The 23,159-nt window shown below is 42.2% G+C and overlaps 1 protein-coding gene and 1 long non-coding RNA gene across 2 annotated transcripts in view; one reads left to right on the top strand and one right to left on the bottom strand.

Moving 5' to 3' along the window:
• Positions 1-14,469, bottom strand: part of LOC138801450 (NXPE family member 4-like) — a 27,672-nt gene extending 13,203 nt beyond the window's left edge. Inside the window, exons 1-3 of the mRNA XM_069984294.1 lie at positions 14,313-14,469; positions 1,187-1,267; positions 661-765 (exon numbers count right to left, since the gene is read on the bottom strand). Coding sequence (XP_069840395.1) covers positions 661-765; positions 1,187-1,225 — 144 coding nt within the window. The 5' untranslated portion in view covers positions 1,226-1,267; positions 14,313-14,469. The remainder of the gene's footprint in view (positions 1-660; positions 766-1,186; positions 1,268-14,312) is intronic.
• Positions 14,318-23,159, top strand: part of LOC138801451 (uncharacterized) — a 23,468-nt gene continuing 14,626 nt past the window's right edge. Inside the window, exon 1 of the long non-coding RNA XR_011364621.1 lies at positions 14,318-14,523. This is a non-coding gene — a long non-coding RNA (uncharacterized lncRNA). The remainder of the gene's footprint in view (positions 14,524-23,159) is intronic.

Below are 23,159 nucleotides of genomic sequence, written 5' to 3'. Positions count from 1 at the left end.
CTACCACTGATGCTGTTCTGGCAGCTTCTGGTCCCCATTGCTTTTAGTGTCTTTCTGCTTCCAATGACGGGCCAACCCTGCAGGAACCATTAACTGTCAGAGGCAGGTCATCGATATGACCAGCGATTGGCAGAGTAGGTAGTTCCTACATGAATGGGACATCATGGTAAACAGAAGGAAGCCGAGTCCACCAGTTCCCCAAAAAAGCCAATCAGAAGACTAAAAATTGCTTGTCTCTTAAACCCCTGCCCTTTGTTAGTCCCCTTTGTCTTTCAATATAGCTTGTAGGGGTCACATGACCTTGCTGCTCCAACTGACAAACAAGAAGAGCCCTGATCCATGTGATTCAGGTGAGTGGAGCTCACTTCCTCTATTCTCCTGAGGCCTATGAAGTGATTATTATCCCAACCCTATTTGGGGATTTTCAACCTAAAAAAATTCCAGATTCTAGGTTTCTTATCACTCATAGTTTTGTTTTTCCGATTCAGTGCTAAAGAAACTTTTGGATCTAAGAATTATAGCTGTAATATCTCACACTGGTGACCCGACCCAATAGATTAAAGCCTTCCCTGTGATGTCACGGTAACCAGTGACATCATGTCCTCTCATGGACAGCCCACTAAAACAATAAGAATATGTTTGTCTTTATCATTGAGTTACCTGTACTTTACTCTGGTTAAAAATCAGAAAAAGGACAGACATTAGGACTGCCACCGCCACCACCGATCTCAAGGAAATCTTCATTTTCCACCGTCCCGAAATCTCCTGGAAAACAAGAAGTTTGAATGTAGTTGTGTAGGAGAAGCAAAATGACACCACCTTTTACATGTGTATGGTATGGCCACCATGATTGAATCTATTGGCCGGTTTGATGACTCCATTGCGTTCTTTACCCTTGACTAAAATTGTCCACAGAAGAAGAGAAAACCCATGGAATAAGAAGAGTGGCCAACCTCGGCTGTGGACCAACCATTGAGAGTAATTGGGAAATAAATTTTTGGCTTCGCGCACTGGAGACCCCACACCCAAGTCCCACCACCATAGGGCCGAGGTGAAACGTTTGACATTGGACCAGTGGTAGAAGCGGACCTTCTCAGGAGAGCATCAGAAACATACCAGGGTCCAAACCCAAGTCCAGCACCAAGTAATATTGAGATGTATTGAGGACGAAGAGCTATTTCATTACCTGTTCAGTCTTTTGGACTTTCACATAGGCTGGGAGCATCTTTACTCTACAATAGCCGTAGTCAGTGAAATTGGGGGTGGGCTTCAAGGAAAAAAGAGAGAAGACAAATTGTATTTTATTTATTTTATTGTGTAACTTTATCACCTAACTTTACATCATTTACACACCAGGTTTTATTGGGAAGATATTTCCTGGATCATTGTAATGTTTCAGCATGTTCATAAGACATTATAATTACAGCTTGTAGGTTATAATATAATATAGGACGCATACACCCTACTGCTCCCAGACGCGGGGCCACCATCTTTCTGCTCAGGAACTACACAGAAAGTCTATATTCTGGACTACACCGGGTCACATGACTCAGAACAAAGCTAGATTTCACTCTACCTGCAGCACAAAGGGTACGGAAACTTGGTAGCATCTATGCTAAGGAAATTTTAATGTAGCGATCCTGCTGTGCTATTAACCCTTTAATGACAAAGGATGTAAACTTATGCCTCTTTGCCGTTTAAGGGGTATAGATAGGGCTCACAACATGACCCCTCTCCATACCACTAATAGCCACACAGAGTGATCGATTTGGGGAGGATTGGCTTCCCGTGATAGCCGATCCATTATACTTACCGCCGGGGTGCCTCTGCAACATTCTGACGCTGTCCAAACTCGGCAGTTGCTACAGGCTGCCTCAGAGGCTGCTACAGAGAACATTGATCAATGCAGTACAAAGGTCCTGCATTAATCTCTATGAGCAATCATAGTTTCCCTGGGGGAACTAGAAATAAGTGTAAAAAGAAAATTCGTTTTTCCCCTGTATACAAGAAATCCCATAATAAAATTTTAAATCACTCCTCCCATTTTCAATTTTTTTTATAAAAAAATAAACATCATTGCTATCGAACTATTAAATTATTAGATCCATGATCTTGCATAGTAAGCAACCGAAACGTAAAAGTGCAAAATTGCAGATTTTTTTTGTCACATCGAATACAGAAAAAAATTTGTAAAAAGTGATCAAAAGGTCGCATATATACGCAAGTGAGGGACCGATAAAAATACAGATTTACTGCACATTAATTCATTTAATTTATAAAAGTAGTAAAATAAAATAAAAGGTGTATAAGTTATCTATCGTTGTGGTTGGACTGACTTGAGGAACTTAGATAACATGTCAGTTTTACCACAGGGCAAAGGCATAAAGACAAAACACCTCGGAAATAAAAAAAAATTGCATTTTTTTTTTTTCAATTTCACAACACAAATTCTTTTTTCCCAGTTTTGCTGCATATTTCATGCAAAATTAAAGTCTGCCATTGCAAAAACAAAGGTGCAGCAGCGCCTTACCACGACTTCTCTTTTACTCTTGGTTACAGTAGAAGAAATGACAATGTGCAGCATCTGCTCCACTGACACCTAAGGCAAAGGTAACCTGTTAACTAGTGAGCTGCCAAGCTGTCATTAGATTTAAAAAAAAAAAATTCTTTGTAATTAGGGTGCGTTCACACATACAGGATCCTGTACTCCTGTACATGTGAACGCACCCTAAGGCCATATTCACATGGTGTAAGAGACCGGCCAGGTCACGGAGCGGGCAGTCTCTGGAAAGATCATCCCGGACGGTACTGCAGTACAGGCCGGATGATCTTTCAGCCCGCAGAGTTCTGATGCTGAAGCCGCTCGCTTCATAGTGTGCACCGACAGGGTTTCCTACGGCCGCTATTACACTGAAAAGCAGCCGCAGAAAACTGACATGTCAGTTGGGTTCCCGAGTGTTCCCGAGTGTATACTACGTGTATACGCTCCAGCCGGGATCCCATAGACAGCCGGCCAACGTATTTTTTCGCATTTATACCGCCGTGGTTGCAAATTGGAACAACGGCCGTATAAATACGAAAAAATACGTTGTATGAACATAGCCTAATAATGTTTTTATTAAGATTTAAAAAATTTTCAAACAAAACGGGGAGGGAGAACAAAAAATGAGGGGAGGATCAAGTAATGAAAACAATCTAGTAATAATTGTGGATGAGAAGTGAAAAATAGTAGGCGGCAGAGCCTGGAAAATCAGCGCTCCATGATCTAGAAGTAACTATATAAAATATCGAAGAGGGAAGGGGGGATAGGGGGGATTTCTTTGGGAGGGAGGAGCTAGACGGTAGCAAATAGAATGGTCTGGGCCAGGGGCGAATTAACTTTACCATAGGCTCCGGGCTGTTGAACAAGCTTGGGTCCCCTCAACCCACTGTAACAATGGTAGAACTAGCATAGTTTTCATAATACGGGATAAATAATGGCATGATGCCCTGATTTGTGCAAAATTGCATTAAAAAGGCAAATCATGGCAGAACTGTAGCCAGGTGACAATACACCACTAGAAGTAGAAGTCTTTTTTGGTGGCTATGGGCCCCCCCAGGAGCTCAGGGCCCTGGGCTACCGCCCGAAACGGACCTATTATAATCCGCTACTGGTCTGGGCAGATGGAGGAGAGAGGAGAGGGAGGAGTAGTATCTCCGGATGGTAGTATGGGTTAGGGGAACATGTAGGCCTTATTCTGCCAGGTGCAGTATCTCCAACCAAATGTTCCAAAAACCAAGCAGTATGACCCAAACCTTGCTACCGTTTCTCTCTATACGTTTAGGTATTAGGGGGGGAAGTCTAGTCCAGGTTTGAAATAGTTTTTTGACCCTTCTCTCTGTGAGGCCTCTATCCCATCCACAGAGTAGAATAACAGCAGCTTGTCTGCCATTGGCCTGACCAGGCTTGTCGGCTTGTAACAAAATGACAGCCATCCAAAATGATGGCCATAAAGTGGCAGAAAAATATGTTATGGGAACATAGCCCTAACCAGATATTATAGGGTAGAGACCATACTGTACTATTACCAGATATTATAGGGTAGAGATCATACTGCGCTATTACCAGATATTATAGGGTAGAGACCATACTGTACTATTACCAGGTATTATAGGGTAGAGATCATACTGTACTATTACCAGATATTATAGGGTAGAGACCATACTGTACTATTACCAGATATTATAGGGTAGAGATCATACTGTACTATTACCAGATATTATAGGGTAGAGACCATACTGTACTATTACCAGATATTATAGGGTAGAGATCATACTATTACCAGATATTATAGGGTAGAGATCACACTGTACTACTACCAGATATTATAGGGTAGAGATCATACTGTACTATTACCAGGTATTATAGGGTAGAGATCATACTGTACTATTACCAGATATTATAGGGTAGAGACCATACTGTACTATTACCAGATATTATAGGGTAGAGATCATACTATTACCAGATATTATAGGGTAGAGACCATACTGTACTATTACCAGGTATTATAGGGTAGAGATCATACTGTACTATTACCAGATATTATAGGGTAGAGACCATACTGTACTATTACCAGATATTATAGGGTAGAGATCATACTATTACCAGGTATTATAGGGTAGAGACCATACTGTACTATTACCAGATATTATAGGGTAGAGATCATACTATTACCAGATATTATAGGGTAGAGATCACACTGTACTATTACCAGATATTATAGGGTAGAGACCATACTGTACTATTACCAGATATTATAGGGTAGAGACCATACTGTACTATTACCAGATATTATAGGGTAGAGATCATACTATTACCAGATATTATAGGGTAGAGACCATACTATTACCAGATATTATAGGGTAGAGATCATACTGTACTATTACCAGTTATTATAGGGTAGAGACCATACTGTACTATTACCAGATATTATAGGGTAGAGACCATACTGTACTATTACCAGATATTATAGGGTAGAGACCATACTGTACTATTACCAGATATTATAGGGTAGAGATCATACTATTACCAGATATTATAGGGTAGAGATCATACTGTACTATTACCAGATATTATAGGGTAGAGATCATACTATTACCAGATATTATAGGGTAGAGACCATACTGTACTATTACCAGGTATTATAGGGTAGAGATCATACTGTACTATTACCAGATATTATAGGGTAGAGATCATACTATTACCAGATATTATAGGGTAGAGATCATACTGTACTATTACCAGATATTATAGGGTAGAGATCACACTGTACTATTACCAGATATTATAGGGTAGAGACCATACTGTACTATTACCAGATATTATAGGGTAGAGATCATACTATTACCAGATATTATAGGGTAGAGATCATACTGTACTATTACCAGATATTATAGGGTAGAGATCATACTGTACTATTACCAGATATTATAGGGTAGAGATCATACTATTACCAGATATTATAGGGTAGAGATCATACTGTACTATTACCAGATATTATAGGGTAGAGACCACACTGTACTATTACCAGATATTATAGGGTAGAGATCATACTGTACTATTACCAGATATTATAGGGTAGAGATCATACTACGCTATTACCAGATATTATAGGGTAGAGATCACACTGTACTATAACCAGATATTATAGGGTAGAGATCATACTATTACCAGATATTATAGGGTAGAGACCATACTGTACTATTACCAGATATTATAGGGTAGAGATCATACTATTACCAGATATTATAGGGTAGAGACCATACTGTACTATTACCAGATATTATAGGGTAGAGATCATACTATTACCAGATATTATAGGGTAGAGACCATACTGTACTATTACCAGATATTATAGGGTAGAGATCATACTGTACTATTACTAGGTATTATAGGGTAGAGATCATACTATTACCAGATATTATAGGGTAGAGATCATACTGTACTATTACCAGATATTATAGGGTAGAGATCATACTGTACTATTACCAGATATTATAGGGTAGAGATCATACTGCGCTATTACCAGATATTATAGGGTAGAGACCATACTGTACTATTACCAGATATTATAGGGTAGAGATCATACTGTACTATTACCAGGTATTATAGGGTAGAGATCATACTGTACTATTACCAGATATTATAGGGTAGAGATCATACTGCGCTATTACCAGATATTATAGGGTAGAGACCATACTGTACTATTACCAGATATTATAGGGTAGAGATCATACTGTACTATTACCAGGTATTATAGGGTAGAGATCATACTATTACCAGATATTATAGGGTAGAGATCATACTATTACCAGATATTATAGGGTAGAGATCATACTGTACTATTACCAGGTATTATAGGGTAGAGATCATACTATTACCAGATATTATAGGGTAGAGATCATACTATTACCAGATATTATAGGGTAGAGATCATACTGCGCTATTACCAGATATTATAGGGTAGAGACCATACTGTACTATTACCAGATATTATAGGGTAGAGATCATACTGTACTATTACCAGGTATTATAGGGTAGAGATCATACTATTACCAGATATTATAGGGTAGAGATCATACTGCGCTATTACCAGATATTATAGGGTAGAGACCATACTGTACTATTACCAGATATTATAGGGTAGAGATCATACTGTACTATTACCAGGTATTATAGGGTAGAGATCATACTATTACCAGATATTATAGGGTAGAGATCATACTGTACTATTACCAGGTATTATAGGGTAGAGATCATACTATTACCAGATATTATAGGGTAGAGATCATACTGCGCTATTACCAGATATTATAGGGTAGAGACCATACTGTACTATTACCAGATATTATAGGGTAGACATCATACTGCACTATTACCAGATATTATAGGGTAGAGATCATACTATTACCAGGTATTATAGGGTAGAGACCATACTGTACTATTACCAGATATTATAGGGTAGAGACCATACTGTACTATTACCAGATATTATAGGGTAGAGATTATACTGTACTATTACCAGATATTATAGGGTAGAGACCATACTGTACTATTTCCAGGTATTATAGGGTAGAGATCATACTGCGCTATTACCCAGAGTTGCTCTTTATCAGTAATATCTTAGCTGCTTTGGACAAAGGTTATGTGTCATAAAATGCTATATGTAGAACATTATCGTTTTTTCTATTATTTCACCACCTAGTTACGCAGATATTTTTCCCTTTATTGTTCCACAGTAACTGGTTTTCTACATTACTGGGGATTATCCTCACCTGCATAGAGATAAATGAACCAGTCACCAGCAATTACTATCACTAATCTATGTGCTATGTATGTATAGAGACCCCCCCCCCCCCCCCCATACTACCATATGTGCACCCTGGTGAACAGAAAACCTCCTGAGTTTAGGGAATCTATCTACATTGTATGTATCTATCTATTCATCTCAAAATCCATTTTAAAGAACATCTCCGGCCGAATTTTTTTATATATTACATAAGCAAAGTTAGACAAATTCCTATTTTCCTATGGAAAATACACATATAATGCTATTTGCCTCAATTTAGTAGATAATACAGGCTTCATATTCTTTAAAAGAAATTTGACATCACGACTCAGTCTATACCAAAAGGGTCCAGCAGGGGATGCAGTATATGTAGAGATTACATGTAAAAAAAGTTGAATTATCATTTTTTACATGTCATTTCTACATATACTGCGCCCCCTGCTGGACCCTTCAGGTATAAACCAGGTCGTGATGTCACTTTTTTTTCTTTAGAGAAATTCAAGCCTGTCTGATCTACTAAATTGAGGGAAATTGGACTATATGTGCAATTCCCATAATTTGTGTTTATTAGGAATTTGTCTAAATTTGCTTATGTAATAATTTATATGAAATATATAAAAAAATATATAAATACATATATATATATATATATATATATAAAAATACATTTTGGCCGAAGTTGTTCTTTAGCCCCTTAGTGACCATCATATCTGCTTTTTACGACGGGGACAGAATAAATGCAGATGAGTTCCTGCTACAACTACCCGGTGCAGTAATTTACTTCTGCGGGTAGTTTTAGCCCCTTATATGCCCCTGTCAGTCAGGTGCAGTAATATACTCACCCGCCCCGAGGTTTGGGCCTCTGATCATCATCACGATGATGAAGGCCCCCAGGGTTGCCATTGTAAAGCCTTTACACAGCCATGCCAGAGGCCAGAGTAGTAATAGTAGTAGTAGTGCAGTGTATTGTAATAGTGATCAAAAGTTCATTGGTTAGTGTATACTAGTGTATAAGTAAAAAAAAAAAAAAAAAAAAAATGCAGCAAAACACACAAAAAATCCCTCCCCCCCACAGCCTCCCTGATAATAAAAATGTATTATATTCCCTATACATAATAAACCGTTAAATAAAACCACCTAATAACCACAAAACCTATACATGTTTGGTATCGCCATGTCCATAACAACCCAATCTATAAAACTACATCATTAATTATATCGCACAACACTTGCTGTAAAAAAAAAAAAAAAAAACAGCACCAGAATTGCTCTATTTTATCAATCCGCCCAGAAAATACGCCATAAAAAAAGATCAAAAAGTCCTATATATGTAAAACTTGGTATCAATAAAAACATCACATCTTCATGCAAAAAATGAGCCCAAAAGCAGCTCTGTCGCCCAAAAGATAAGAACGCTATGGATCTTGCAATGTGGCGACTGTTTTTATCCTTTGTTTTCAGGAAGATAGTTTCTATTGTGCCACAGTGGTGATAGTAAAATAAAAATAAAAAATTGCAAATTTGACATCGACATAACCGTAGTGACCCAGAGAATACAATAATAATGTTATTTTTACCGCACGCCAAACAGTATATGTTTAATATTTTATAAAAAAATGGAAAAATAAATGATTATTATCCCAATTTTTCATGATATTTTGATGTTTTTCACAAAAAACCACACAAGATAGTGACCAAATTTGCCTCTAATATAAAGTACAATATGTCACGAAAAAAAAAAATCTCAGAATGGCTAGCATAAAGTGAGACTGGTCAGATTTTGAAAATTTAGCTTGGTCATTAAAGCTCAAACTAGCCGCAGCACGGAGGGGTTATCATGGTGGTGTAACTAGAAATGCCTGGGCCCTATAGCAAACTTTTGGTTGGGCCCCCTCCCGACTGACCACTATGCTGTGAAGTGTAGTCATTACTGCAGTGCTTTCAGTTAAAGAGACATTTGCAGATCCGGCCAACTCGTGCAGCAAATGATGACAGCTCAGGGGGCCCAGTCTATTGCAGAAGCAGGCCACGGGGCCCCTGATGTGGTGGGCCCCATAGCAGCCGTTATGGCTGCTACAGTGGTAGTTACGCCCCTGGGGTTATCATAGTGACCTCCTTAGCAGTAGCGCAGTCCTGGGTGTTGTCAGGAAAGATTCAGCCTCATAAATACCATACTGACAGCTAGCACTGGGAAAAATGATGGTGCCTGTGACGCATGTACAGTACTCTATGTTTCCCCTCCTCTTGCTTGACAAACCCTCCAAGAGACTCCTTGCTGTATTACTGCTCTCGGTATGAGGAAATAAAGACCCCAGCACTATGTGACATATGATATGACGTTTCTGCCGGACCCTCCTGGCCCATGACTATGTGACACCCCAGTATTATGTGACATATGACGTCTCTGCCGGACCCTCCTGGCCCATGACTATGTGAGACCCCAGTATTATGTGACATATGACGTCTCTGCCGGACCCTCCTGGCCCGTGACTATGTGAGACCCCAGTATTATGTGACATATGACGTCTCTGCCGGACCCTCCTGGCCCATGACCATGTGACACCCCAGTATTATGTGACATATGACGTCTCTGCCGGACCCTCCTGGCCCATGACTATGTGAGACCCCAGTATTATGTGACATACAGTATGACGTCTCTGCCGGACCCTCCTGGCCCGTGACTATGTGAGACCCCAGTATTATGTGACATATGACGTCTCTGCCGGACCCTCCTGGCCCATGACTATGTGAGACCCCAGTATTATGTGACATATGACGTCTCTGCCGGACCCTCCTGGCCCATGACTATGTGACACCCCAGTATTATGTGACATATGACGTCTCTGCCGGACCCTCCTGGCCCGTGACTATGTGAGACCCCAGTATTATGTGACATACAGTATGACGTCTCTACCGGACCCTCCTGGCCTATGACTATGTGAGACCCCAGTATTATGTGACATACAGTATGACATTTCTGCCGGACCCTCCTGGCCCGTGACTATGTGACACCCCAGTATTATGTGACATATGACGTTTCTGCCGGACCCTCCTGGCCCGTGACTATGTGAGACCCCAGTATTATGTGACATACAGTATGACGTTTCTACCGGGCCCTCCTGGCCCATGACTATGTGACACCCCAGTATTATGTGACATATGACGTCTCTGCCGGACCCTCCTGGCCCGTGACTATGTGACACCCCAGTATTATGTGACATATGACGTCTCTGCCGGACCCTCCTGGCCCGTGACTATGTGAGACCCCAGTATTATGTGACATATGACGTCTCTGCCGGACCCTCCTGGCCCATGACTATGTGAGACCCCAGTATTATGTGACATATGACGTCTCTGCCGGACCCTCCTGGCCCGTGACTATGTAAGACCCCAGTATTATGTGACATATGACGTCTCTGCCGGACCCTCCTGGCCCGTGACTATGTGAGACCCCCAGTATTATGTGACATATGACGTCTCTGCCGGACCCTCCTGGCCCATGACTATGTGACACCCTGCATTCTCTCACTCTCCACTAAACCATTTCAGCCCTAAAACCAGACAATTCCTTGAAGCCTTGGGATGTCCCCATTGGATACAAGGCCGAAAACTGCAACTATAGAGGAAGGGGGTAAGCCGGGACCCTTCCCATCAAAGCAACACTAACTACTATGACTAATAGTGCGTTTACACAAAACGATAATTGGCCCAATCGTACGATTAACGATGTCGGAGTAACGATTTTTTTTCATAACGATCAGCGTTTATACGGTACGATATATCGTACGGAAAATTCGTTTGGCAATCGCTTAAGCCTATCTCACACATTGGTTAAATCGGCGAACGACTGTTCACACGGAACGATCTGCCAATTTTTGGCGAACGACAAACAACGATTTGATAACATGTTAAAAGATCAAAATGAACGATTTCTCGTTCGTCGTTTGATCGTTCGCTGCGTTTACACGTACGATTATCGTTCGAATTCGCACGATAATCGTTACGTGTTAATGCACCTTCACATAGTAACAGCCATGCAATTACCTGCAAAACAAGACTTTACCCTGTCATAAATGTATCCGCTATCTATAGTACAGGACAGTAAAGTCCACTCCTCAGTATGGTTAACCCTATTAACCCTATTAAGTTAACCCTTTATTGCCTTCAGTTTTCTTCCTTCTGTAAAAAAACTAATTTGCATACTTGTTCCCCATAGAGCATTGCCAGGAAGACTACACCTCAAAATATATATATATATATATATATATATATATATATATATATATATATATATATATCTCCTCTCCTCTCCTCTCGTCCTATCTTTTATGTTAGTCCTTATTCTATTCATTGACTAATCCCCATCCAGGAAATCTCAGTACGGTCTCCGGCTTTATGCTTGGAGAAACCAAGGTAATCCGCCGCACTGACCACACCTGAGTAGTATAACTGCAGGGTGGGGGGTCACCATTTTTATACCAGATTGTGATCACCGGAGTGATACACTTACATTACACACCGGGTCATGGCAGGGAGATTGCCACACATTACAGTAAAGGATAATTGAGGGAAATGAAAAGCCGCCAAACAGGACTATAAATGTGCAATGATATATCATGGAATAATAATAAAAATACAAATTATAATTGTCAGATAAAAAAAAAACACTAAAAGATTCACACAGTATTCCTGTAACTGCAACAACACAAACCGCACAGCAGGTGTGAGTGTCAGGGTCGGTGTATGATGTATGGTGTACGGTATTGTATATGGTGTACAATGTATGGTTTACGGTGTATGGTGTACGGTATATGGTGTACAATATATGGTGTATGGTGTACGGTATATGGTGTACAATGTATGGTGTATGGTGTACAATGTATGGTGTATGGTGTACGGTATATGGTGTACAATGTATGGTGTACGGTATATGGTGTACAATGTATGGTATACGGTGTATGGTGTACGGTATATGGTGTAAAGTGTATGGTGTACGGTATATGGTGTAAAGTGTATGGTGTACGGTATATGGTGTACGGTGTATGGTATACGGTGTATGGTGTACGGTATATGGTGTATAGTGTATGGTGTACGGTATATGGTGTACGGTGTATGGTATACGGTGTATGGTGTACGGTATATGGTGTATAGTGTATGGTGTACGGTATATGGTGTACGGTGTATGGTTACGGTAGAGAATAAATAAATTTTTATCTACAACAAAGTAATAGCTGGAAATTCTAAAACACGTCCTGTATAATACAAATCCTCATGTTATTATATAAAAGCTACCGGAGTGCAGGGGGATGACACCAGAAAAAGAGAGATAGATAGATAGATAGATAGATAGATAGATAGATAGATAGATATATAGATAGGAGATAGATAGATAGGAGATAGATAGATAGGAGATAGATAGATAGATAGATAGATAGATAGATAGATAGATAGATAGGAGATAGATAGATAGATAGATAGATAGATAGATAGATAGATAGATAGGAGATAGATAGATAGATAGATAGATAGATAGATAGATAGAAGATAGATAGATAGATAGATAGATAGATAGATAGATAGATAGGAGATAGATAGATAGATAGATAGATAGATAGATAGGAGATAGATAGATAGATAGATAGATAGATAGATAGATAGATAGATAGGAGATAGATAGATAGGAGATAGATAGATAGATAGATAGATAGGAGATAGATAGATAGATAGATAGATAGATAGATAGATAGATAGGAGATAGATAGATAGATAGATAGATAGATAGGAGATAGATAGATAGGAGATAGATAGATAGATAGATAGATAGATAGATAGATAGGAGATAGATAGATAGATAGATAGATAGATAGATAGATAGATAGGAGATAGATAGAAGATAGATAGATAGATAGATAGATAGATAGATAGGAGATAGATAGATAGATAGATAGATAGATAGATAGGAGATAGATAGATAGATAGATAGATAGATAGATAGATAGATAGATAGGAGATAGATAGATAGATAGATAGATAGATAGGAGATAGATAGATAGATAGATAGATAGATAGATAGATAGATAGATAGATACTCTGCAGCACGCTGGATGAGGTGAAAAAAACATGAAATAATTTATTCCATCCAACAACAATACACAACAAACAAGGTAAGTGATACACACAATGTTGTTTGCTGTTGCTGTGTATCGTCGTTGGATGTAATAAATTATTTCATGTTTTTTTCAACTCATCCGAAGTGCTGCAGAGTATCTGTATCTGGGTCTAGGACCCGTCTGCGGGAGAGATAGATAGATAGATAGATAGATAGATAGATAGGAGATAGATAGGAGATAGATAGATAGATAGATAGATAGATAGATAGGAGATAGATAGATAGATAGATAGATAGGAGATAGATAGATAGATAGATAGATAGATAGATAGATAGATAGATAGGAGATAGATAGATAGATAGATAGATAGATAGATAGGAGATAGATAGATAGATAGATAGATAGATAGGAGATAGATAGATAGATAGATAGGAGATAGATAGATAGATAGATAGATAGATAGATAGATAGATAGATAGATAGATAGGAAATAGATAGATAGATAGATAGATAGGAGATAGATAGAAGATAGATAGATAGATAGGAGATAGATAGATAGATAGATAGGAGATAGATAGGAGATAGATAGATAGATAGATAGATAGATAGATAGATAGGAGATAGATAGATAATATAAATCAGAAGAATACCGCAGCACTCATGGGATAGAATTCATGGTATATACCGCCTGGCACCACATTCATCGCTACACGAGTGCTGCATTCATTCTGAATTTCTTAGATAGATAGATAGATAGATAGATAGATAGATAGATAGATAGATAGGAGATAGATAGCTAGTTAGATGAGTCTTGCCCCCTCACTATACTTGGTGCGGCTCCAGTAATAGTTGGGCACTTCTCTGGGTGACTTACCCTGCTTGGCTCCCCAGCTCCCTTCTCTCTCTCTCTCCCGGCCGTCCCGGAGCTCTGTGTCTGGATATTCGGGGTTGTACTTTGTGACTATGTGACTATTACTCTCCAGTCGGACCTGTTCAGGCAGCAGGTATTACTGTATACAGATCTCAGGGCGATCATTACAGAAGAGAGGAGAGAGGAGACACACTCCCACACACTCCTGCAGCAGGTGAGCAGTCCGCCTCTATAGGGGGCTTCTTCTCCTTTTGGGGGACAATATTACTCTGTCCTGGCAACACCTTCACCTTTGCACCATCCCTACCCCTCATAGTTACATAGTCACACACCTTCTGTGGGGGTTTAAAATCCTTTTGTTTCCCATTGATTGGAATAGCCAGGGGGCTAATTGTCCGTCAGGACTGGACATGCAGCAATATGCATATTCTTAGCTCTCTAGCAAACCAGGTAGACGAAATACCAGGAGATAAACCACTTCCGTCAGGAGCCAAAGCAAAGCCCCCCCCCCCCCCTGTCTGGAGAGTCATAGGGCACTGACGCCCCAAACCCCCTACCGTCTTGCCCCAAAAACACAAAATAAATCTGCAAGACAACACGTGTGACAACGTTGTATACCTCTAAATAATAGTGATACAGTACAGTATATAGTACTAAATCATAGCAGTATACGAATATCAAATACCAGACCAACCAATACTACCAGTATACATTTTCCAATCATACCATGACCGCCATACAGTGACTGAATAATACCGGCACACTGTTACTAAACAAAAAGCAGTATATAAAACCCATCATTACCAATAATACCTTTGTACAAGAAATAAATAATACCGCCAGGCGATGACTACACAGCATAACAACATAGAGTCTGAATATTATCTCCATACTGGTACTGAATGAAATACAACCCCCATACAGTGACCATATACTGGTAGATACATAGACTTTGCAGACCGCATAAGCGATTACATACAGTTACATCCAGTGACTCACAGGGGGCAGTCTCACTAACTGTATATGTTCTTCTCTCTCCCCAAGTAGGTGGCCAAGTGCCACTACTAGTCAGTAGACAAGTGTAGCCAGTAGGTAGCTGCCCCCCAGTCGATAGATATGTGCCCCCAGTAGATACATAGCTCCCAGTAGGTAAATAGGTACCTCTCTCAGTAGGTAGTTGCCCCCCAGTCACTAGATATGTGCCCACGGTAATTTTATATCTCCCAGTAGGTAAAGGGACCTCTGTCAGTAGGTAGTTAACCCCCCCCCCCCATATGAAGATATATGCCCCCAGTCGTTATATACCTCCCAGTAGGTAGATAGGTGCCTCCCCCAGTATGCAGTTACACCTTTGTAGATAGTCAGGTGCCCCCATTTTTTGATAGATGACCCCCAGTAGGTATATGACCTTTTGTTTACATATTTTTGCAGAAATTTTGGAGATTTTTATTTATTTATTTATTTTTATTTTCCGTTCTACTGTCTATATTATGTAGTGATCCTGAAATCTTGCTGTAAAGCATGTCGCTAAACGCTGCTCAGGTAGAACGGCTTCCCCCATAATAATGTACAAAATTTTTAAAAAATATATAAATAACCAGAAAGAAGGAACAGATTAGAAAAAAAAGGATATGATCAGTGTCCAACTCAGAATCAGAAAAGGAAAATCTAGGTGACATGTGACCTTTTAAATGGGAGGTTAGTTTAGTTAATGGTAATCTTTAAAGTAATGAGGATAACCTCCTGGGACCAGGCTCTGTCTGCTTTACTCTGTGCTTTATATTTGCTCAGTCAGGCTCACTTATCTTTTCCTCTACATATCTTTCCCCCCCCCCCCCCCCCGTAAGTGTGTAGGTAGCCTGTAGGTAGTCCCCCTGGTACTATTTGCTTCCCCCGATTAGTTGTCCCCTCTGTAAGTCTGTAAGTAGCCCCCTCCCCATATAGGTATCCCCTGTAGGTAGTCCCCCTGACAGTTGCACCCCCCCCCCCACAGTAGTTGCCCCCCTCCCCGGTAGTTACCCCTCTGTAAATTTGTAGGTAGCCCCCTGCTCACCTTCTACATAATCCGCAACCCTCTCCTCTTCCTATTTGCTCAGCAGCACACGATTGACATTATTAGAGTGCGGTCACAAGAGTTAGGTAGACTAGTGCTACAAAAACATGGCCGCTTACTTCCAGAGACAGCACCATTCTTGTCTCCAGTTTGGGAGGGGTTTTGCAACTCAGGTCCATTGAAGTTAATGGAGCTTAATTGCAAACCGCACCTGAACTAGAGATAACATTGGTGCTGTCTCTGGAAGAAAGTGGCCATGTTTTTCTTGCGCTGGATAACCCCTTTAAAGGGGTATTCCCCCCAAAATTATTTTTGCATTAATACATTGCCCACCCGTAGCTTTCCATCTTTCCAATATCAGTTTATTACGAATTCTGCACAGTTTTGTTGTTATCTAGAAGCATTCACCCCCACCAAACAGATAGAATCATCAGCTCTCAGTCCACTCCGACACGCTCCCTGCTCCTGGCCCGCACCCTTCTCACTGACTCCTTCTCTAACAGCAGCCACCCCCGTCACCCATACCGTGTGCCCCACAGCCCCGGAGCACTCTGTGCCCCCCAGCGCTCCCCTGCACTGTTCCCTCTGACTGCGCTCACACTGACAGCGCTCACCTGTGGCAACCTCCCCTTCGATCACCCGCGGCACCCCCCCTCCTCACCCGCGGCACCCATTTTCCACAACCCCCCCCCCACCCCCCGGTGTCACCTGCGGGCATTCCCCGCCGCCCGCTCTCATCATGCACCCGTGGCAGCACCCGACCCCCCCACCCCATCTCACCCGCGGCAGCACCCGACCCCCCACCCCGTCTCACCTGCGGGAGGCCTCGGAAGAGCAGGGAGACTGGGATGGTGCTACCGTGGGTGAGAGGGGGGGGAAGGAACGTGTGCCATGGGTGAGGCCGGGTGGTGATGGCCGCCTGTGAGACGGGGTGGGGGGGTCGGGTGCTGCCACAGGTGAGAGGGGGGGGGACCATGGGTGAGACAGGGGTGGTGATGGCCGCAGGTGAGACGGGGTGGGGGGTGTCGGGTGCTGCCGCGGGTGAGACAGGGGGAAGGAACGTCCCGCGGGTGAGACCGGGGGCGGGGGGAGTAACATGCTGCCACGGGTGAGACCGGGATGGTGATGGCCGTAGGTGTGTGTGGGGGGGGGGGGGGGGGGTCGGGCAATCTACATCTTGAACACCACCTCAGCTCTGCTACATCCCCAACACCAACTCACCTCTGCTACATCCCCAACATCAACTCAGCTCTGCTACATCCCCAACACCAACTCACCTCTGCTACATCCCCAACACCAACTCAGCTCTGCTACATCCCCAACTCAGCTCTGCTACATTCCCAACACCAACTCAGCTCTGCTACATCACCAACTCAGCTCTGCTACATCTTCAACACCAACTCAGCTCTGCTACATCCCCAACTCAGCTCTGCTACATCCCCAACACCAACTCAGCTCTGCTACATCCCCAACACCAACTCAGCTCTGCTACATCACCAACTCAGCTCTGCTACATCTTCAACACCAACTCAGCTCTGCTACATCCCCAACTCAGCTCTGCTACATCCCCAACACCAACTCAGCTCTGCTACATCCCCAACACCAACTCAGCTCTGCAACATTCCCAACACCAACTCAGCTCTATTACATCTTCAACACCAACTCAGCTCTGCTACATCTTCAACACCAACTCAGCTCTGCTACATCTTCAACACCAACTCAGCTCTGCTACATCCCCAACACCAACTCAGCTCTGCTACATCTTCAACACCAACTCAGCTCTGCTACATCTTCAACACCAACTCAGCTCTGCTACATCCCCAACACCAACTCAGCTCTGCTACATCTTCAACACCAACTCAGCTCTGCTACATCTTCAACACCAACTCAGCTCTGCTACATCTTCAACACCAACTCAGCTCTGCTACATCTTCAACACCAACTCAGCTCTTCTACATCTTCAACACCAACTCAGCTCTGCTACATCCCCAACACCAACTCAGCTCTGCTACATCTTCAACACCAACTCAGCTCTGCTACATCTTCAACACCAACTCAGCTCTGCTATATCCCCAACGCCAACTCAGCTCTGCTACATCCTTAACACCATCTCAGCTCTGCTATATCCGTATCACCATCTCAGCTCTGCTATATCCATATCACCATCTCAGCTCTGCTACATCCTCAACACCATCTCAGCTCTGCTATATCCTTATCACCATCTCAGCTCTGCTATATGCGTATCACCATCTCAGCTCTGCTATATCCGTATCACCATCTCAGCTCTGCTACATGCTCAACAGCATCTCAGCTCTGCTATATCCCCATCACCATCTCAGCTCTGCTACATCCTCAACACCATCTCAGCTCTGCTATATCCTTATCACCATCTCAGCTCTGCTATATCCGTATCACCATCTCAGCTCTGCTACATGCTCAACACCAACTCAGCTCTGCTATATCCCCAACACCAACTCAGCTCTGCTACATCCTCAACACCATCTCAGCTCTGCTATATCCGTATCACCATCTCAGCTCTGCTACATCCTCAACACCATCTCAGCTCTGCTATATCCTTATCACCATCTCAGCTCTGCTATATCCGTATCACCATCTCAGCTCTGCTACATCCTCAACACCATCTCAGCTCTGCTATATCCGTATCACCATCTCAGCTCTGCTATATCCGTATCACCATCTCAGATCTGCTATATCCGTATCACCATCTCAGCTCTGCTATATCCTTATCACCATCTCAGATCTGCTATATCCGTATCACCATCTCAGATCTGCTATATCCGTATCACCATCTCAGCTCTGCTATATCCTTATCACCATCTCAGATCTGCTATATCCGTATCACCATCTCAGATCTGCTATATCCGTATCACCATCTCAGCTCTGCTACATCCTCAACAGCATCTCAGCTCTGCTATATCCCCATCACCATCTCAGCTCTGCTACACAATCATCAGACATAAGCATTGCATGATGGGAAATGTAGTTTCCTATCTTGATAATAGACTATCTTTTAGAAAAACTTGTAACTCTGGAACGGCAGCAGCTAGAAAGACGGGGGACGGCTCAAAATACTCAGGGGGGCTTGGTGAGTAAGACCAGCTAGGTTTGGGAGCATTTCATTTTTTTTGCTCTTGGGGGGAATACCCCTTTAAGTTGTATTTTTTCCCAGCCACTGATTGGCCGGATTGCCAGGCTCTTCAGATATAGTAATACACATGTTCAATGGTGGAAGGTGGGAACTTAGGTGGAAAAATGAGTAAGGAGACGACATTCTTTCTGCTCATGTGAGGGAAGAGGAACTGTGAGGGTGGTTACGGATGGTGTATTTTAAATGGTCAAGAAAATGGGCGCCGAGTTGACTGATGTGTTTATATGTGATCAGCTTTGAAGGTGTTTACCAGCTACCATATGCTTCATAATAACTCAGTGAGCGAGAAGAACAATAGAGGTTTTCAGGAGGAAATGGGGGAAATTTATCAAACATGCTGGGAGATTTATCAAACTGGTGTAAAGTAGAATTGTCTTAGTCGCCCCTAGCAACCAATCAGATTCCACCTTTCATTTTCCATAGAGTCTGTGAGGAATAAAAGGTGGAATCTGATTGGTTGCTAGGGGCAACTGAGCCAGTGTCACTTTACACCATGGATGATAAATCTCCTCTAATATGTGAGGAATATGGGCAGTCCTGTCCCTATTCATGAATGTGTACAGTGATATAATATGCGGTGTGCTTTTATATGGATATTTCATAAATTGAGTGTAATAGTATCTGTGTGCAGGCCCAGCTTGGGGTCAGGCCGCCTGTTTACACTGTGAGAAAGACCAAATGTTCTCTGCAAGGGGTAATAGGCATGGAGCTGCAAAGGAGGTGGTGGATTAGATTGTGGTTAGAGCGTTGAGATCGCACCTCCAAAGCCAGGCCCGGTGACTCCATCATCAGCTGGGGGGATTCTCTTTCAGAAAAGAAATAGGAATATGCAATCTTTACTCACTCCAAAAAAACGTATAGCCATAGGACCAATTTCATAGTGTTGAGTATAAGGAGGACATTGCAGAGAGTCCACATATGTACCATCTACCAGTCCTCATCATCACATAAGGGATATCTCACGGTCTGACTGTCCGGAGAATATAATGTGTGATATGGTAGGAATCAGAACAATGAGATATGAACAGTAGCGGATTATAATAGGTCCTTTTCGAGTGGTATTCTGGGGCTCTAAGCTCCTGAGGGGCCCATAACCACCCCAAAAAAAATTATATTTTTAATGGTGCGTTCACACCTACAGGATCTGCAGCTGATTTTCTGCAGCAGATTTCATTTAAATAACTGAACACAGCATCAAATCTGCTGCAGATCCTGTAGGTGTGAACGCACCCTTATAGTGTATTGTCCCTGCATACAGTTCTGCCATGATTTGCAAACAATCGCTGCTTTTTTACTGCAATTTTGCACAAATCAGGGCATAATGACAATAACTAACCTGTACTATGAACACCAGGCTAGTGCTGCCATAGTTACAGCGGGGTGTGGGGGGTCCAGGTTTGGTGAACAGCCCGGGGCCTATGGTAAAGTTAATCCGCCCCTGGATATGAATTATGAAGAAGGGCTGGGGCCCGTACTTTCTCCCAAGAACCTTGGAAAGTATCTTTTTTAATTTTCAGGTGTGTTCCCTCAAGGGCTGAGGAGGGTGGCTGAAGCTCTGCCCAGAGGGGCTTATGCTGTGTTTACACGGAACGATTATTGTGCTAATTTGCACGATAACAATCGCATTTCAGTGATAATTATTCCGTGTAAACACAGCGAACGATCAAGTGACAAGCAAAAAATCGTTCATTTTGATCTTACAACATGTTCTTAGATCGTCGTTTGTCGTTTGCAAAAAATTTGCACATTGTTCCGTGTAAACAGTATTTCACCGATTCACCCTATGCGTGGGATAGGCTTAAGCGATCGTAAAACGATCGCAATGCGATTTTTCTATGCGATATATCGTTCCATCTAAACGCTGATCGTTCTAAAAAACGCATGTTCTTTCAAAATCGTTAATCGTACGATGGGGCGAATTATTGCTCCGTGTAAACGCAGCATAAGTCAGAGATGTCAGCTGACATCCCTAAGGTCAACCCTTTCAGGCTTTAAATAAAAATGAAACTTAGGGTCTAATTACATGGCCCGATCATTTTAATAAACAAGCGCTGATCTGCTAGAATGGCGCTCGCTCACTGGACCTTTTAGACAGCCCAATAATCGGGCAGTACGGGCTGCATGGACATCGTTAGCGATTTCTATGCAGCCCATGACCAAACACCTGATACCTTACCGCTCCCCGCTCTCCTGTGCTCCACAGCTTCCCGGTTCCGGTGGCAGCAGCGTCTGAGTGGCGTGTCAGCTGACAAGCCGCTCAGCCAATCACTGGACAGGAGCACCGCAGCCTGTAATTGGCTTAGCGGTCTGTCAGCTGACAAGCCACCCAGACGCTGCAGCCGCCGGGAGAAAAGACCAGGAGCGGGTCGTTTGATGATCGTTTCACCGGCTGATCGTTGTCTCTATTAAACGGAGCGATAATCGTCCAAATCGCCCCAATTCAGCCAATTATCGTTCCATGTAATAGGGCGCTTAGGGAACATTTCAGTGTTACAAAGTTGGGGATCCAGTTGAATCGGTTTGTGCTCCCTTTTCTAAGCCCAATCCCCTGGGGAGGAAGAACCTATACAACGCATCCCTGTGCTAGGTATCAGAACTTTCTTATTTTATCCCTTTTATTTACATTGTTTGCAGTGTCTGTATGTCTTTAGTTAACCTTCTTTTTGTAACCAAGTACTGGACATTTTTATACATTAACACTAGAGATGAGCGAACCTGGAGCATGCTCGAGTCGATCCGAACCCGAACTTTTGGCATTTGATTAGCGGTGGCTGCTGAAGTTGGATAAAGCCCTAAGGCTATGTGGAAATCATAGATATAGTCATTGGCTGTATCCATGTTTTCCAGACAACCTTAGAGCTTTATCCAAGTTCAGCAGCCCCAGCTAATCATATGCTGAACGTTCGGGTTCGGATGGACTCGAACCCGAACCCAGTTCGCTCATCTCTAATTAACACTAAAAGTTTGATTGTGACAGGGAGTGTTCATGGCAAAGTGGGTGTCTGGTGTCTGGGTGTGTGGAAGGCGTCAGGTGGCGACTTAGGCTTCAGTTACAGCCCTGGAGCAGGACGTAAAAGCATGAGTGTGAACGGTAAATCAACCTGTAGGGCTAGTGCAACCCAGGGGAAACCAGAGCTCCCAAATCCATGCAATTCCCTTGTCTTGTCCTCCCCCCTTATGTTAGATCTTTGGGTTAGAGTTCCCCTGCCCCCTAGTCACGTCACGGCCAGGATCGGCCCGTTGTCGTGACATATACACAATTCTATAGAAATCTTCATACAGATGAAGATGATTGATGAGTGAGGAAGGTAAATAAAGATTGGGAGGCATGGATTCTATACTTGTGAGTGATCTCTGTGCTGACAAAATTGCGGCTTGAAGCATTGATTGAATGTAAAAGAATACAGAAAAGGCCAAGAATAAAGGAAAAAAAATGATTGTAAAAAAATACATAAAATTTAAAATAATCCAGATCAGACTGAATCTCTCGCTGTATTTCTTTACAGGCGTTGTGGACCGCCTTGCTCTACTCAATTCTTACATTTATTCAAATTTGCGGGACAATATTTTTTCATAGTTAAAAGTTTTTGCTGAAATTAAAAAAAAAAAAAAAAAAAATTCTGTACAT

Source organism: Dendropsophus ebraccatus, chromosome 9, assembly GCF_027789765.1.
Source record: "Dendropsophus ebraccatus isolate aDenEbr1 chromosome 9, aDenEbr1.pat, whole genome shotgun sequence".
NCBI classification, from domain to species: Eukaryota; Metazoa; Chordata; class Amphibia; order Anura; family Hylidae; genus Dendropsophus; species Dendropsophus ebraccatus.
The sequence above is the reverse complement of the archived record's forward strand: the minus strand, read 5'-3'. Positions and strand labels throughout refer to the sequence as shown.